This window comes from Callithrix jacchus, chromosome 14, assembly GCF_049354715.1.
Source record: "Callithrix jacchus isolate 240 chromosome 14, calJac240_pri, whole genome shotgun sequence".
NCBI classification, from domain to species: Eukaryota; Metazoa; Chordata; class Mammalia; order Primates; family Cebidae; genus Callithrix; species Callithrix jacchus.
This window is the reverse complement of record NC_133515.1, coordinates 99,743,390-99,762,607: the sequence shown is the minus strand read 5'-3', so window position 1 is coordinate 99,762,607 and position 19,218 is coordinate 99,743,390. Positions and strand designations below refer to the sequence as shown.

Here is a 19,218-nt window from a genome sequence, read left to right as displayed (position 1 = left end):
CCCCTTCCTTACATCTTACACAAAAATTAACTCAAGATGTATTAAAGACTCAAATGTAAAACCCAAAACCATAAAGACCCTAAGAGAAAACCTAAGCAATACAATTCAGGACATATGCATGGGCAAAGACTTCATGACAAAAATGCTAAAAGCAACTGCAAAAAAAGCCAAAATTGATCAACAGGATCTAACTAAAGAGCTTCTGCATAGCAAAAGAAGTTCTCATTCTGCATAGCAAATGAAGTTCTCATTCACTCATTAGAGTAAACAGGCAACCTACAGAATGGGAGAAAATTTTTGTAATCTACCCATCTGACAAAGATCTGATATCCAGAATTTACAAGTAACTTAAATAAATTTACAAGAAAAAAAAAACAAACCATTCAAAAGTGGGTGAAGGATATGAACAGATACTTCTCAAAAGAAGACATTTACACTGCCAAGAAGCATGTGAAAAAGCTCAACATCACAGGTCACTAGAGAAATGCAAATGAAAAACCACAGTGAGATACCATCTCACACCAGTTAGAATGCCAATTATTATTATTAAAAAGTCAAGAAACAATAGATGCTGGTGAGGCTGTGAAGAAATAGGAACACTTTTACACTGTTGGTGGGAATGTAAATTAGTTCAACCTTTGCAGAAGACGTATGGCAATTCCTCAAGGATCTAGAACCAGAATTACCATTTGACCCAGTAATCCCATTACTCAGTATTATACTCAAAGGAATGGAAATCCTTCTACTATAAGGACACATGCACACATATGCTTACTGCAGCACTACTTACAAAAGCAAAGTCACGAAACCAACCCAAATGTCCACCAATGATAGACTGGATAAAGAAACCATAGTACATAAACACCACGGTACACTATGAAGTCATAAAAAGGCAGGCCATCAGGTCCGTTGCAGAGACATGGATGAAGCTGGAAGCCATTATCCTCAGTAAACTAACACAGGAACAGAAAACCAAACACCACGTTCCCACTCATAAGTGAGAGGTGAACAATGAGAACACATGGACCCAGGGAGGGGAACAACACACACAAGGGCCTATTGAAGGGTTGGGAGTGAGGGGAGCAAACTTAGATAATGGGTCAATAGGTGCAGCAAACCACCACAGCACACATACACCTATGTAACAAACCTGCACATTCCGCACATGTACCCCAGAATTTAAGGCAAAATAAATTAAAAAAAAATTAATTAATAACACACATTAGCAAGGATGTGGAGAAACTAGAACCTTAACATATTCCTTGTGGAAATATAAAAAATGTGCACACACTTTGGAAAATAAAAACAGGCAGTTTCTTCAGATGTTAAACATAACATAACATACAATGCAGAAATTCTACATCTAGAGAAATCAAAAAATATTTATATACAAAGACTTTTACAACAATTATTCAAAACAGCTCAGAGCAGCATTATTCAAAATAGCTAAGAAATGCAAACAACCCAAATGTCCATCCATTGGTGAATGGAAAAAGTAAATGCTGGCCAAGATGCTGTGATATAACTGCCATTCTGCTCACTTTTATTTAAATATTTCTAAACAATAATTTTATAAATTCAAACTAGCTCTATACTTAGCCCATGCTCAAGTTTTAAACATTAATTAGTCCAGTCGTATAAATCGGTAGCCACTTAAAATGCTCACAACAAGCTTTCCCACAGTGCAAATGATTTTCTAATGGGAACTTTGTATACAATCCATTTCTAGCTCTAATTAGATTTATCTAGGGAAAACCACCATTGGTTAAGTGATATACCTAATACTAGCTAAACAAAATGTTAATACGCTCTAAGTGGTGGAATACTGTTCCATCTAAAAAGCATAATAACCAACATTAATAAGAATTTGGAAATCTGTATTTGGTTGTTATTCACAAATTATGCATTTTGTTCTATTTATAGACAAACATCCTGTTCACAGGGACAACAGCAATATCTTCTAACTTACAGTCTCCATATGTACTAACATAAATGCAGTGCATAAGAATTACATCTTTATTTTGCTTGGATATATAAATAAAAATAATTATTTTCACAAGTGAAGTAATGAAAGTCTTAAGTATTAAGCAGATTACACATAAAGTCATCTCTCATTTATGAGCTATAATTTAATATGGTTATTATATCTACTGTTAATGGGTAACACACGGCATCTTATAGCTAAGCACTATATTTTAACCTAATAATAGTAGCTGTAACATTCTGAAATGTCTCTCATGAATCAAAGCCATAGTGCGTGCATTGAGGGTTTGGTCTAGCACTTCATGAGATCTAGATCTATTACAATTTGATGAAAGGGGACAAAGGAAGACAGGAAAGCTTTTAAGCAGCATAAAAAATAAAAAAGCAAAAGACAATCATTTTGGAAGAATTCTTTTTCCTTGCTAAGTGGAACTTGTAGAGGACTACCAATGGTCTCCTTCATTTATCGATGGAATTTAATAGAGTAATATGTGCCCACCTGCAGTAACACAGCATGGCCCACTCCAAAGAAGCTACCAAGAGGCCAGGCTGACACTTTCTAATTCACTATAGAAGCAGAAAATAGAAGTGCCAAAAGTCACAAAAGGCTTTTCACAGATTTGGGGAAGAACAAGAGGGTTCCAAATAATTCATGAAGCTGAGCTTAGCAATTCCATGCTGAACAGAAAAATTCCAACATTGCAATTCCATGCTGAAAAGAAAAATGATACACCCCTCACAATGGCCACAGCATCACAGCACATCAGTAATCACCACATGATGACTAAAAATCTACTTCCTAATTCATTTCAGGGAAAAAAATATCCACTTCTTAATTTATTTTTAACACAGACTGATCATTATGCAGTTGGTGTTTCCAACTAAGCTTTATGAAGCATGAACTAGGCATTCACTAATTGAGAAGCACAATAAGAGAGCACAAAGATAGGTGATATATGTGCAGTGACTGTACAATACCAAATCACACTGTAGCGTGCCAAAAGAGAACAGTGGAACACTTAGGGAACATAAAGAAGGGGGCAATTAGAGGACTCCAGGAAAACTCTGCAAAGAAAATACTTCAGATGGAAGGGATAAGAGCACAAGACAAGCACAAGAGCACAAAATAAGAAATGTACTCCAGAGAAAACTCTACTAAATAACACCAAAGGCACCAAAGAGCCTGCACGGAGAATGGTGGTATGTTCCCCACCACTGGAACATAGCAGATGTCTGAAAGGCATGAAAAGGGATGATGCTGGAGGCAGCCAGAGTAGGAGGTGTGACTGGACAAGGTGTGGAGGGAGTAAAGGTTCAAAAGGAACAACACTTGTGATAAACATCTATAAAAAGTAGGTCTTCAATTGGACCTTGAAAGACAACTCCTCCTAATACATAGAACATTTAGTGACCACTGGCTAGTATAAGAACTATTCTGAATCCCATAGAGGGAGAACAGCATAGAAATTTAATGTGTTTTCACATCCAATGGGGGAAAACAATAGTTGCTAATCAGTACAACTATAAGTCAAAACATGCCAAAGGACAATCCGCATCATTCTAGGACCCTAGAAAATGCTATGGCTGCCATCTGAAGGGAGTGAGTGCATCAACAACAAAAGAAGTCCACTGTCTGCAGTGCTGGTGGCTGAATGTCATCCTCCACTGAATGTTGCATCTTCTAGAGCTCTGATGTCCAGTCTGGTAGCCAGTAGCCTCCTGTGCATATATAAATTGAAATTAATTGAAATTTAAATAAAATTTAAGGCCAGATGCAGTGGCTCACACTTGTATTCCCAGCACTTTCGGAAGCTGAAGCAGGTGGATCACTTAAGGCCAGGAATTCAAGACCAGCCTGGCCAACAGAGTGAAACCCCATCTCAAAAATAAATAAAATAAATACATAAAATTTAAAATTTGATCCTTTAAGTGCACTAGCGATATTTCAAGTGCCAAAAGGCTCTGTGTGACTAGTGGCTACAATAATGAACAGTACAGGTATGCACATTTCCTTCAATGAAGAAAGTTCTTTTGGCAGTGCTGTCCTAGAATCACCACTGCAGGAGGAATAGGCAAATCCCAGCTACTCAGGAGGCTGAGGCAGGAGAATTGCTTGAACCCAGGAGGCAGGGGTTGTGATGAGCCAAGATCACGCCATTGCACTCCAGCCTGGGTAACAAGAGCAAAACTCCGTCTCAAAAAAAAAAAAAAAAAAAAAATGCCATAGGGGCAAAAGTAACATTATAAACTTCTTTGAAATAATCAGATTACTTAGCACTGAATTGGGAACACACATGCGTATTAGATCCATGTTCACCAAATTAAATTTTAATATTAAACAAAGAGTGGTGAAAATGGGGTAGTTGTATATGCTCTACTCTAGACAAAAGCTAAGTATCTTTGCCCTAATTCCATCAATAGACTCCACCACTGAGCTTTGCACCAGAGTTCTAAAAGTAACGGTATAGTATACAAATACTAATGACTTTGTCAAGATGGATACAGCAAATTAAAAAAAAAAAGAAAAAAAAGTTAGTGTAGCTCACTTACCACAATAGGTGTCTTCCAAATTGGTTACAAGAAAAACAAATGACATTTTACACTGTTAAAGTGAAGCTTTGATGGAATCTCATGAAAAACCGATCTATACAGAGATTCATCATGTCTTAATTTATCTAGTTGAGATGTCAGAAACTGGACTGCTATCTTTGATCTAAAAAATGCTAATTCTATGTTTCTGTAAACAGTCATGAAAAGTTAAATTCCCTGGGGCAAACATTGACCAAAAGAAGACAGGTGTCGGGGGATACTCTCTTTTCTATCTCCCCCAGGATGGAAGATCCTGAAACACATATATACTTACCTGGTTCAGACAATTTTATTCACAAGAACCTCAATGAGGAAAAGGAAGAGAACAAAACTCCAACAAAAAATGAGAAGAGAATTGGACAAGTACCTTACAAAAGAAGATCTCTCCTGCACTATCTCCATCTCATTAGTAATCAGAAAAATATAAATCAATCAATTGGAAAGCATTAAACACTTAGGATACCAGGCAAAATTTAGGAAACCAACAATAGCAACATCCTGGATTGGAGTAACCTGCAGTCCTGTACACTGCTGTTCAAAGTCTAATTGGCAAAACAAGTTTAGAAAAACATCAGCATTATCTATTTATGTTGAATTATACACATATCTCACAACATACATTTCCAGTGCTAGATAGATGCCTGAGAGAACTGTTTGCCCATGTACACTTCAGATATGGACAAACGATGACAGTCACGTCACTTTTAGTCACCCAAATTGAAAGCAAACCAATGTCAATGTTCATATGAAAAAACTGTACTATGAATACCAAAATTAATTTTTACATGGCAATAAAAATGAATAAACTACATATACACAGCATGACTGAATCTCACAAACATAACATTAAGTTTATTTCTATAAAATACAAAAACAGACAAAACTAAACTATCATATTAGGGGTATATATGGTATGTATCAAAACTATTTAAAACAAGAACAAAAATCACAAAGATCTGGTTATCAAGATTAGTCAGGAAAATGGTGATTTCTGGAAGGGGAGAGAAAGGTTAGAAATGAAATACAGAAGGCAGGGCACAGTGGCTCACACCTGTAATCCACGTACTTTGGAAGGCTGAGGAGGGCAGATCACTAAAGGTCAAGAGTTCAAACCAGCCTGGACAACGTGGTGAGACCCCACCTCTATTAAAAATTCAAAAAATTAGCCAGGTGTGGTGGTGCTCACCTGTAATCCCAGCTCCTTGGGAGGCTGAGACAGGAGAATCACTTGAACCAGGAGAAGGAGGTTGCAGTGAGCCAAGATTATGCCACTGCACTCCAGCCTGGCAAAAGAATGAGACTTCATCTCAAAAAAAGAAAAGAAAAAAAGAAGTTAAATAAGAAGAGGGTTTGGAAGGTGGTTAGGTACTGTTTCTTTACCTGTAGTTTCATGGGTGTTTTCTTTATAATAATTTATTGAGCTGGACATTTTTCTGTATACTTTTCTATATGAATGTTATATTTCACACATACACACAAACAAAAACTCAAAAGAAAAGTGGTCTGCACACACATACACAAAATCCCACTCATCCACAAGGTTAGGCAATCTCATTTTATTCTACTCTCAGCCACCTTTCAAATTCCTCACCCTCATTTTAACTTACCTCGTGTACTGCTTTACTAGTTAATGATGAAGCACTGATATTTTCCCCTCCTTCATGATGGATCTGGAAATTCACTCTTTGATAAAGAATCTAAAACAAGAATAGGCTATGTTGTAAAGGAGTTGTTTTTAAATTTGCTTTTCATGACAATATAAGCTCAAAATTTTAAAAGTACTTTTAAGGACAAAATACTATTTCATAATGATTAGTTTTGGTAACAGGCTTACTTTAGGACTTCACAAACAGGTTCAAAAGGATGTAACAGTTTCAGAAGTGGGGATCAAATGTGAAAAAAACTGATACACAATGTAATGAATTGTTACAGGCAGTGTATATGCTCCGGTAATTTCAATTCTTACCTCCTCAGAAGAAAAACTCTGACTGAGGGGCATAAGGCAGAAAAAGAAACCGAGGTGAGTTTTAGAGCAAGAGTGAAAGTTTACTGGAAAGCTTTAGAGCAGAAATAAAAGGACGGAAGATACACTTGGAAGAGGCCCAAGTGAGGGATTTGAAGGACAAGGGCGGGGTTTGACCTACGACTTAAGAGTTTTATATGTCGGCATACTTCTGGGTTCTGGTGTCCCTTGGGGTGGGCTGTTCACATGTGCAATGGCCTGCTGGCGCTTGGGAGGGGAACGTGTGCAGTGTGTTTACTGGAGTTGTACGCACACTCACCTGAGGTGTTCTTCCCTTCTCTGGTGGAATGCCCTCAAAGGTCACATGCCAGTTACACTGCACCATTTTGGCTGTTCGTGAACATGCTTGAACTCACCGGCTAACTCCTGAGATCTTACTGGAAGATGCTGATCACCGGTTACAGGGTTTTTTTCTATCTATAGGGAAACAGTCTTTCCCTGGTGCTGGCTGCAACCAAGTATTATTTTGGAGAGGCAGTGTGACAACTGCCTGACCCATCTGATGGCCGTCGGACTTTCCTGGTGGGGTCTGGGGGTCCTCTCCTGCTTTGTTTATGTCTGCCTGACTGCTATCAACGTAAGAGAATGATTATGCGATGAAAATGTGAATTCTAGAATCTCCTCATACTTTTAACAGTGTTTCTCAACAGGGGCACTATCCTCTCCTACGCAGATCTATCCTGTGAATTTTAGGAAATTTAGCATTCCCCCAACCAAAGCCTACCCCAATTCCCAATTTCCAGAGGATCCTTAAGGAAATGGTTGCTCCACTAGCTTTAACGCATATGATTTCAGATAAATTTTGCATGACCATTTAGCATATGTTTAATTCAAAACACAATTTTCCCCATTATTTCCAATAATTTATTTCCTAATATTACTTTCTATTTTTCCCAAGGCTGTCTTGGATTCTTTCTTCCATGCTGTTATAAAGCCAGCAACATTGTTATATCCTAATATTTTCATGCCCTTTTCCATAAGTGATGATCTAATTTTCTTCCATAAACGAAAATTCTCATACAATTTTAAAAAAATGACCACACATCTCAGATACACACACCCAACAACATGCACTTCATACAGGTTAGGATTTCCTTTACTGAGAGCACTTACTTCTGTCTGCAGAGAGCTGCTAGCTGCCAAAAGAAGTTCAATGCTGCTAGGAGGGCAATGTGTCAAAGCAAAAGCCATGAGCTCCCGACGCGTGGCCAAGTCCTGGTAACCTTCTGATTGTCCTAACTGGCTACAAACATCCCAACTTTTAGGATAACCTGCAAAATTGGCAATGGAAAAAAAAATGATTCCCAAAAGAAGACTATTCATTCTAAGATGACAAATGCAGTGGCTTCCTGTTTAGGTCTTGGGGTACCAAAGCAATATCATAGCCATTAGTGACACATTAGAAACACAAAAGAATCTAAGCTAGAAAACAAAGACTATTCTGTTATCCAGAAAGCTCAATGCTACTCCAGCCAAATTTTTCTGACAAACTCTGCTACATTTTAGATTAACTGACAATAAATGCAAAAAATCTACTGAGATTTGATGTTCTGTAAAAAGGCGGCCATCTGAATTCAGAAGACTTGAGAGCCTGGTCCAACCCTGCTACTTAGCATTTGTGAGAGAGCTTAAGAAAGCACCAAAAGTATCCCAATACTTTTCATAGTACAAAAGGACAATAATAACACCTTCCTCTTGGGTTGTTGAAGGAATTAAGTAACATTTGTATTCGAAAGCACATGTAAACTGTGAAGTGCAGAAAAAGAGACATTATGATAGAACCCCACACAGAATCACTTACTTTATAAATGAAGACAGACATGTAAGGACAGTGACAGAATCACCCCAAACTCCCAGCAGGAATCTTTTTCCTATACATTATACTCTGAATTTTTAATACATTTTTATTCTTATTTGAAGGCATTCCAGCCTAAAAGTAGGCCTATTTGTCTAAGTACAAAACTTATAGTCCAAAATAGTTTTTTCTAAATATGTGAAGTAAAAATTAATTCAGATATTACTTTTACCAGTATAAAGCTCTCCATAAAAACAATTCAGATCAGTACATTTTCACAGAGCGCCATAGTTCTTCTAAATTTAATGTTGCAAAATCACTTGGTTAATATTATGGAACACAGCTCATTTAGTAAAACAATTTGCTAATGCTGAGGTTGTAAAATATTGAATATCTGTCTACAGTTTTAAATGTTTTCATGGAAATAAAGCCAAAGATCCTCTCTGTGACCAAACTTAAATCTGACTACCCTGAGCCCTCTTCTCAACTAGGCCTCAACCTTGGCCCCCAGCATTGGCCTGCATCCTCCAGTTTTAGCAAGAATCCTGCTAAGTTAGTTTAGCCAGAATCCTTGAACTCTCAGGAGCTGATCAAATTACTCATCCCTCAGCCATGATATCTGAGCATCCTAGCCAGCCTTCAGCAAGTTCCTACTAAATCATTTTAGCAACGATCCCCCTGCCCTTGATGTCTCCTCTTAGTGATTTTCCATCCACTGACCCTTCAGTTAGCCTGCTGGTTACAAATGCTCAGCTGTGCTTGTTGTATGCAGAGCTGAGTGCAATCTCTCTCCCCTATTGCAGTGGCCTTCATACCCATCACAATAGTCCTTGCTGTTGTTAACAAATGTCAGAATAATGTTTTCTTTAACAGTACATATGCAAAAGTTGCACAGATCATTAGTGCAGAGCTCCAGGAGTCATCATGAAGTGAAGCCCTGCGTTTTAACCACTCCCTGTTAATGGACTGATAGTGGGTAGAAAGATGTGTTTGGGCCTTCACATATTCAAGCACGGCCATGGAAAGTTGACAATTTAGTACAGAGCCCATGATTAAAAACAAAACAAAGCAAAACTTATCACACTGAAGAATGCATTATTTAAATGAGGAATTATTCTACAATAAAATCTGATTATCCTGCAGAGACTTGAATCTGAATTTCAATATGAAGAATTTTGGAGGTGAAAAACACTTCCCAATTTCTCAACATTAGTTTGAAAAGCACTATGCTATCTGATATGGTTTGGATCTGTGTCCCCATCCAAGCTTCATGTGAAAGGTAATCCCCAATGCTGGAGGTGGGCCTGGTGGGAAGTGAATAGATCATGGAGACAATTTCTCATGATTTAACACCATATCCACTTGGTGCTGTTGTTGTGATAGTGAGTTCTTGTAAGATCTGGTTGTTTAAAAGTGTGTAGCCCACCCCCCCACCACCACCATGAGTGAAAGCTCCCTGAAGCCTTCCAGGAGGCAGATGCTGCCATGCTTCCTGTATAGCCTGCAGAACCAACAGCCAATTAAACCTCTTTCCTTTATAAACTACCCAGCCTCAGATATTTCTTTACAGCAGTGTGAGAACGAACTAATACACTATCTTTAAAAAATAAATTAAAGAATGGAATTATTGACAATCTAGACACAAACTGTAAACAATCTAAACATTTAGATTTTCTCTTAGATAACAAATATAGGAAATGGCATTAAAATACTTTACACAAAATTATTTTTAAATGATGAGCATATTTTCAGTAGGGACTAGAAAGCAACCAAAATCTCAAATAAAATGTGTCTCAATCCATTAAAATGTTTATATTAACATATAAGTACACAGCATATATACTTACCAGTGCTCATAAGATGTATCTCAAGCCTCAACATGGCTGGCCCACCAATCAGGTCAATCGATTTCATAACAGACATTTGCCATTACTCATCACAGAAACAGGACATGGGCAAAGTGTTAAATAAGCTGCTCACCTGTGGCCATCAGCTCCTGACAATGCATATTGGCTGCTTTGTAGTCATGGAAGCGAAGTGCCTGCTCCACTAAAAGGATTAGAACCTGCCCCCGCCTTTCTTCTGGATCCTCACCTGTAAGTCCAAACAAAGGACTGAATGATTATGACAAGCAACATCAATTGACAGAAGAGCTTGTTAACACTGTCTTTCAAATTACTTCAAAAATAAAACTGAGAGATTAAACTGATTTCAGAAGATGAAAGGAAAAAGTTGCTTTGACCTTTCAATCCACTTATGAAGCATGGAATTAGCTATCAGTCTTCTAAGAGATCAATAATTAATATTAGCTCCTAATTAAAATACACAAATCAGAAAGTCCAAAATCAGAGTAGTTCAAAGCCCTGCAAAAAAGTCTTGGTTTACCAGGGTAAGGGAAAGAAAAGAAAATCTATGTTTCCAAAATAAAGCATGTTACCAAAGGGGCTTGAAAAATTAAGTGAACGGATGAAGATAATGCAGCAATAAACTTCTCATCTTAAAAATTCAATTACTATTTAGAAATTGAAATACAATGTCCAGAGCACTGAAAAGATTGTTTCTTAACAAATTATCACTGGGCTCCTCTGAGCTTTACTGGGCCCTGTCCTTGGACATATCCTTGAGAGTCCAATTTTAGCAAAAATTCTGCTGTCAGCTGTGGCGAGAATCCCCTACTCTGGATATCTGGTCATCCCCGATATCTGATCAAATCCCAGAGACCTGCCATCAACCCCCAGATGGTATCTGGTCACGCTGGCCAGCCCTCAGGCAAGAAATTGTACCCTGTTAGGTGGTTTAACCAGAATGCCTCCTTACCCTTGATGATGAGTTTTTGTAATTTTCCATCTGCCTCCACTTAGGTCCCAACATAAGTAAAATCCAACTCAATGGAAACGATAAAACAAAGTAAGTTTAACCCAGCAGAAACAACCAACTATCCTCTAACTAGGGACTATTCACATTAACCAATCAAATATTTTCTTTGCCCACAAACAGCTTATAAAATGTTCCCATTGCACCCACTCACTGGAGCCCCGAAACACTTTCATTTTGGTGCTGCCTGATTCACGAATTGCTGTCAGCTCAAAATAAACTATCTCAAGTTTTAATGTGATAAGCTTGCTTTTAAAAATCCCAATTTCTCTCTTACTGCAAAATTCCATTGCAGTAGTCCCCATACCTATAGTACAGAGTCTCTCTTAATTTTTTTTTGTTTGTCTGTTTGTTTGAAGAGACAGGTCTCCCTATGTTGCCCAGGCTGGTCTTAAACTCCCGGGCTCAAGTGATCCTCATGCCTCAGCCTCTCATTTAAATATGTGTCAGCACCCATGGATTTTAATCACACAGATGTATGGATATCAAAATGGAGATGAAAAATATGATTTATATTATCTTAAAGCAAGTCTTTTACTATCAACTTTACCCCGTGTAAACAGAATCACTATGATAGAAATAGGAATGGGATATGGCTCCCCCTTCACATATTATTTTTCTCTTCTGTTGTCCAACTGATCACAAAACCCACACCATTACTTTGCTGGCCATTTACCCACTAACCCTGGGGCTTTAGTCATACCGAGAGAATGGCCATTGTGCTCTCACAATGTTTAACCATGCCTTTTAAAACTTAAAGAATTCTGGGAAATGGACTTAAGAAAATCCAAATATCAAACCACGGTTGTGGAGCCTCTCTCCTGAGGAACAAAAGCTGGAAAATGGATTTGCAGCCTGTTGCCACCAACCAGACCACCAAGTGACCCCATTACTTAAGGTAACTATGGCCACCAAATACACTGCATACCCTACCCGCTACGTGTGCTGCCCAGCCCAGCTGGCAGACGGTACCCCAGATATCAATTCCTGCCCTTTGCCTAAACACAAAACCAAAAACAACAACAAAAAACCCTACTTGCTTTTTCAGGGAGTCTACCGAGAGTCCTTGCGCCTCTGCCTCCCATGTGCTTGACCACAAGCCCTAAAATAAAAGCCTTGTCTGGGAAAACTGCTTGGCCCTGTGTGTGTGTGTGTGTGTGTGTGTGTGTGTGTGTGTGTGTGTGTGTGTATTTAGAGATGGGGTTTCTCTCTGTTGCCCAGGCTGGAGTGTGTGTGTGTGTGTGTGTGTGTGTGTTCATTTATTTATTTACAGATGGGCTTTCTGTCTGTTGCTCAGGCTGGAGAAAGAGAGAGAGAGAGAGAGAGAGAGAGAGAGAGAGAGAGAGAGAGAGAGAGTGTGTGTGTGTGTGTCTGTGTGTCTGTGGTGTGTTTATTTATTTATTTAGACATGGGATTTCTCTCAGTTGCCCAGGCTGGAATGCAGTGGCACTATCACTGCTCACTGCAGCCTCGACCTCCCAGGCTCAAGCAATCCTCCCAACTCAGCCTCCAGGGTAGCTGGGACTACAGGAACATACCACTAAACCTGGCTAACTTTTTTACTTTTTGTACAGACAGGGTCTTGCTATGTTGCCCAGGTCAGTCTTGAACTCCTAGACTGAAGCAATCCTCCTTCCTTGGCCTCCCAAAGTGTTGGGATTACAGGAGTGAATCACCACACCAGGCTTGTGTTAATTTTTATTCTGTGAGGAGCCAAACAGCCTGTCACCTGCAACAACCACAACATTACTGTGCCAGCCAACACACAACCTACATTAAATTAAACAAAATTTTTGACTTCTTCTCCTTATAAAGGCTGACAGAATGAAAATAATTTGGGGCTCAAGGGATCACAGTTCCGGTACAGTTTATTTCAAAGTGAAAACATTTGAGCTACAGAAGATGCAGAAAGAAATCCTAACTGAATTTATCTTGTCTGAATAAAGCAGAGTCTCCCTAAAATATAACTGCAATTAAACCCCCTCCAAAAGAGTTTTGTGAGAACTCAGGTGGCATAAAGACTGTCAATTAGAACCTTCTATACTTTCCCACTGAAGCCCTAGGCCTTCCCATCCCATCCCCCTTCTTGTTAAGTTGGTATATAAACTACTTCTTGCTCTTCAAGAATTGTTAGTCACTCACTGACTTCTGCATGCAAATGTAAAACAATTTGTTTCCTCCTTTCCACTGTCAGTTAACTCACAGGCTCCCAACCACCCATGCAAACCAAAGTAGGTGAAGAGAAAGTTTTCTTCCCAACAGGGACTTGAAACATTTTTGCTATGTCTTTTAAAAGTATTTTCCCCTTTGTGTGTTCTTAAATGACAAATATAAAGGGGAAAAATCCTTAAACACAGAGTAAGTTTATAGTTTCACTGACAGTACTAATCTTTTATTTATCAGAGTAAGTTTCTAGAGTCTAAAAATGCACAAAACAATTCAGCTCATGGTAAAAGACCTAAAATTATTTTCCCAAAAATGTTTAAAAATACTTTACATAAAATGTTATTTCTTTACCTAAAATACAGATTTTTGTTGCCCTTGCAACATATTCCTTTACTTTCCAGTCTCTTAAAAATAATTTATTTCAATGGTAGGCTAACATGACAAAACAAATTGCGGTGATCCTTTTCATAATCGATATTATCTATTAAAATGTAAGCTTTTTGCAGACAGGGGTTGATTCATAGTTAGATGCAATACCCGGCATCAAGTTAGGCACATAATAGAGAGGCTCAAAAAACTAGCCATGAGTTGCTCAGCAAGGAGAATACATTCTATGGAATGTGCCATTAGACGATTCCATCTTGTGCACACATCACAGAGTGCACTTGGACTAACCCAGATGGCACAGCCTACCGCACACCTCGGCTATATTGCATAGCCTTCTACTAGTAGGCTGCAAACCTGTACAGCATGTTTCTGTACTGAATACTATGGGCAACTGGAACACAATAGTAAGGATTTGTATATCTAAAAATAGAAAGAGTACAGTAAAAATATTGTACAAAAGATTTTAAAAAATGGTACCTCTGTATAGGACATTTCCCATGGATGGAGTTTACAGGACTGGAAGTTGCTCTGGGTGAGTCAGTTTGTTGAGTGGTGAGTGAATGTGAAGGCCAGGGTATGACCGTACACTACCGCAGACTTTATAAACACTCTACACTGAGGCTACATGAAGTTTAGTAAAAAATGTTTTTCTTTCTTCAGTAATAAGTTAACTACAGGTTACCTTAACTTAAAAAAAAAAAAAAAGGCTGGACCTGTAATCCCATCACTTTGAGAGGCTGAGGCAGGCAGATAACAAGGTCAGGAGATTGAGACCATCCTGGCCAACATGGTGAAACCCTGTCTCTACGTCTATACTAAAAATACAAAAAATTTAGCTGGGTGTGGTGGTGCAGAGTTGCTTGAACTCAGGAGGTGGAGACTGCAGTGAGCTGAGATCGCGCCACAGCACTACTGCCTGGGTGACAGTGCGAGACTGTCTCAAAACGAACAAACAAACAAAAACAGAATCTCACTGTGTCGCCTAGGCTGGAGTGTAATAGCATGATCAACAGTTACATAACTCACTGTAACCTCATGAATGCTTTGGCTCAAGGCAGCCTCCTGTCTCAGCCCCCTAAGTAACTAGGCCTTACAAGCATACATCATCACACCCACGACATTTTTTATTTTTATTTTTTGTAGAGACAGGATTTCACTAAGTTTCTCAGGTTGATGTCCAACTTCTCAAGTGATTCCCTTGCCTCAACCTCCCAAAGTGTTGGGATCAGAAGCCTGAGCCACCATGCCCAGACTTTTCTTTTTTCTTTTTATTTTTTCACTTTTTAAAACTTTTCTTGTTTAATATTAAGACACAACCACACACATTAGTCTAGCCCAACACAGGGTCAGGACGTCAATATCACTTTCTTCCACCTCCACATCTTGTCCCACTGGGATGCCTTCTGGGGCCACAAAACATGGAGCTATCATCTCCTATATCAGTGCCTTCTGGAATCCCTCCTGAAGGACCTACCTGAGGCTATTTTACAGCTAACTTTTTTCTTTATCAATAGGAGGCACACCTTTGAAAATAACATAGTATAGTAAATATATATAGTATAGTAAGTATATAAGGAAGTAACACAATCATTTAGTACCTTTACCAAGAATTATTTACCAACATAATTATATGTGGCAAACTTACACAACTGACTGTATAGAAGGTTTATATCTGCATCACCACAAAAAGGTGAATAATGTGTTATAATGGCCGATGTCATTAGGCAACAGGAATTTTCAGCTCCATTTTAATTTTATGGAATCACCATGGCATATGTGATAGTTGTTGACCAGAATGTCATGTACCATTGCTGTGCAGTACTTGACTGTAAATGCTCAATAAAACAGGCACAGAGGCCAGGCACAGTTGCTCACACCTGTAATCCCAATACTTTGGGAGGCCGAGGTGGGTAGATCACTTGAGTTCAGGAGTTCAAGACCAGCCTGGCCAACATGGTGAAATCACATCTCTACTAAAAATACAAAAATTAGCTGGGCATGGTGGCAGACACCTGTAATCCCAGCTACTCAGGAGGATGAAGCATGAGACTTATTTGAACCCAGGAGGCAGAGAGGCTGCAGTGAGCTGAGACCCTGACATTGTACTGCAGCCTGGGTGACAGAGTGAGACTCAGCCCCCCAAAAAAAAAACAAAAACAAAAAAATGGCATAGATTAAATTTGAAATGTTATTTTCAATTATAAGACAAATAATTCAATTACAAAAGAAATACAATGTAATTTGGATATTTAGGCTAAAAAGAACAAAAATCTAAAATATTCCATATTTTAAAGAGCCTTAAAATTATTTTTAATGTTTCTAGGAAAAAATAGAAAATATATATAGGTCCCTTGATTTTCTAAGCTATACTTTGATTTGGAGGAAAAAGCAAACATATTACAGAAAGGGCTGAATAAAACTTTTAAAATACGTCCCTATCCACCTTCTTTATATGCGTCAGATGCTTAAATAAAATCCAAGGCAAGTATCAGCCCAATCTAGTCTAAAAAGATTCTAGGGCCACACATGGTGGTTTATTCCGATAATCTTAGCACTTTGGGAGGCTGAGGTGAGAGGATCATTTGAGGCAAAGAGTTCAACACCAACCTGGACGACATGGTGAGACCTCATCTCTACACACACCAAAGAAGAAGAAAAATGTTTTTAATTAGCTTGCCATGGTTGTGCATGCCTATAGTCCTAGCTAGTCAGGTGGCTGAGGCAGAAGGATCCCTTGAGCCCAGGAGTTCAAGATTACCGTGAGATATGATCGTGCCACACACTTCAGCCTGGGCAACGGAGCAAGGCTCTGTCTCTGAATAAATTAATTTTTAAAAAGGTATGATGTAGCACTGAGATTCATAAACCTATTATTAGAATAACACACATGATTTAGTAACAGTAACATATTATATTGGAAATGGAATAATATGTAATGTTTCTCTATAATAAGTGCACCTATCACACAATATAAAAGCTATTTCCTACGTAACAATCTTGAAATGTTTGCATTTCTTCACAATACACTAAATTAAATATGAAAAGTCTAGATTATCATGTTTTTATGTGTCAGCTAGGCTGACACACAAAAACATTATAGGCCCACAAGCTCTAATCTGGATGGTATTGTGAAGGTATTTTGCAGATATAATTAAAGCCAGTACTCAGCTAATTTTATATAAAGAAACTTATCCTAGATAATCCTGGTGTGTCTGACTGAACTGCAGGGAAGGTTTTAAAGAGGCTGAGGTTTTCCAGAAAGAAAGAAAGAAATGAGGCCGGGCCCAGTGGCTCACGCCTAATCCCAACACTTTGGGAGGCTGCAACAGGTGAACTGAGCCCAGGAGTTCAAAACCAGCCCGGGCAAAATAGTGAGACCAGGTTTCTGTAAACAAAAACCTAAAAAATAAAGTAATAAAATAAAAAAAGAGCTGGCGGTTGGGGAGAGATTCCCACCTGTGAATGACAGCTTCAGGCCACGTCCATAGAGTTCCCTCCTGCTCCTGATCTCTTCCTGACTGACTGCCTATAGATTTCAGACTTGCTTAGCCAATCCTCAGAGAAGTGAAAGCCCATTCCCCGTAGTGAAGCCCGTAACATGTATATCTCCTACAGTTTCTGCTTCTCTGGCTGAGTCATGACTAACAGAGCAAGTATCTAAATTACTCAATCCCATTAATAACCTCATTTGAATACATTCCTTTCTTTTAATGCTACATTAATTAATTTTTGATTTGAGATGTGGTAAATCTGCTGAAGTCTGTGAAAACAGCCTGATGCAAAGGTCTTGTGAATGAAATGAAGGACAATAAAGTCCATTGATTATTATTACATAGTGTCAAAAAAGGTGGAAACAGAATATGAGTGAAGGGTTTAACTTAAAACCTCTTAACTATGAAATCCTCAATAATTAGTTAACTTTTCTCTATTCCTATTTCCTCACTCTCAAAATGAGATTGCTATTTCTGCCTAAAAGGATACAGTAAGAAGGAACTAAGTATGAAAGCATAAAATGAGTATTGTTATTAACGCGAACTTCTATATAAAGATGTGCCAGTTATCTTAAAGTTCAAAGTTACGTAGCTGTTTTTAATTCAAGAAAGTTCCAATGTGAACAGGTGGTTTAAATGAAAAATATAACCAAAGGGCTGGTCTTAGCGATTTACTCCCACAAATAAAGTGGAAGTGATGGTGTGTGACTTCTAAGACCACATCATAAAAAGCATTACACCTTCCTCTTTGCTTTCTTGTGAATCAAATCGCTCTAGGAGAAACCAGCTGCTACGTTGAGAGAATGCTCAAGAAGCCTGATGGAAGAGTTCCACGTAGCAAGAAACTGAGGCCTCTTACCAACAGCCATAAAGGACTGAGGCCTCCTGCAAAGAGCCATGTGAATAAGCCATCTTAGAAAGATAAGTCTCAGCCTTATTAAAGCCTTTAGGTTAGGGTCTGTTAATATTCCCCTGGAAGTTGGCAAGGTCTATGTAACTGCATCTAGGAATAAAATATACTGGAAATGAAGCTGCCCAAATATCAAGGCTAGATTAGAAAATGCCTTGAAGCAGCTGGGCATGGTAGCTCATGCCTGTAATCCCAGCACTTTGGGAGGCCGAGGCGGACAGATCACCTGAAGTCAGGAGTTCGAGACCAGTCTGACCAACATGGCGAAACCCCGTCTCTCCTAAAAATCCAAAATTAGCTGGGCATAGTGATACATGCCTGTAATCCCAACTACTTGGGAGGCTGAGGCAGGAGAATTGCCTGAACCTCTAAGGCAGAGGTTGTAGTGAGCCAAGATGATGCCATCGCATTCCAGCCTGGGCAACAAAAGTGAAACTCCATCTCAAGAAAAAAAAAAAAGAAAATTTTGCTGGTTTCTCCTGGAACACTGACTCCAGGAGCCTTCAGCCAATAAGATGGAAGTCCTGGTACCCTGAGACCAACAAATGGAAAAACTACAAGGAGAAATCACATAAAGAAGAGATGCCTGTAAAGTTCTGTATCAGCCCCCAGTAATTTAATTCTTACCAGCCCAAGTGCCCAGACATGTGAGTAACGCAGCCTTTGAAATGAGTCCATCCCTAGTCACAATCTGATGCAATTTCATAAAAGACTATGACTGGCTTAGCTGAACCCAATCTCCAGAAGAGATTGAGAAAATCTCTTTTCTCTTTTTCTGGAGAAAGAAAAATAAATGGTTGCTGTTTAAGCCACCAGGTTTTGGGTGGTTTACAGTGCCGTAATAGATAACCAAAACACTCTATAAGGTAAAGGCCACCTGCTTTCTGATACCTTTCTTAATTCCCTAGGCAAAAATTAGCATAATAGCTTTTCTTCAAGTCTCCTAATATTTGTTTACGGAAGCCATGCACTATGATCATATCCTATGTCAGCAGCATAA

The 19,218-nt window shown here is 38.7% G+C and overlaps 1 protein-coding gene across 6 annotated transcripts in view; it reads right to left on the bottom strand.

Moving 5' to 3' along the window:
- The window catches only part of NBAS (NBAS subunit of NRZ tethering complex), a 454,285-nt gene that overhangs the window by 208,322 nt on the left and 226,745 nt on the right, over positions 1-19,218 (bottom strand). For all 6 annotated transcript variants that reach the window (XM_078349936.1, XM_054245191.2, XM_054245193.2 and 3 more), the window contains 3 exons: positions 10,371-10,484; positions 7,709-7,866; positions 6,180-6,269 (listed from right to left, as the gene is read on the bottom strand). In XM_078349936.1, coding sequence (XP_078206062.1) covers positions 6,180-6,269; positions 7,709-7,866; positions 10,371-10,484 — 362 coding nt within the window. The remainder of the gene's footprint in view (positions 1-6,179; positions 6,270-7,708; positions 7,867-10,370; positions 10,485-19,218) is intronic.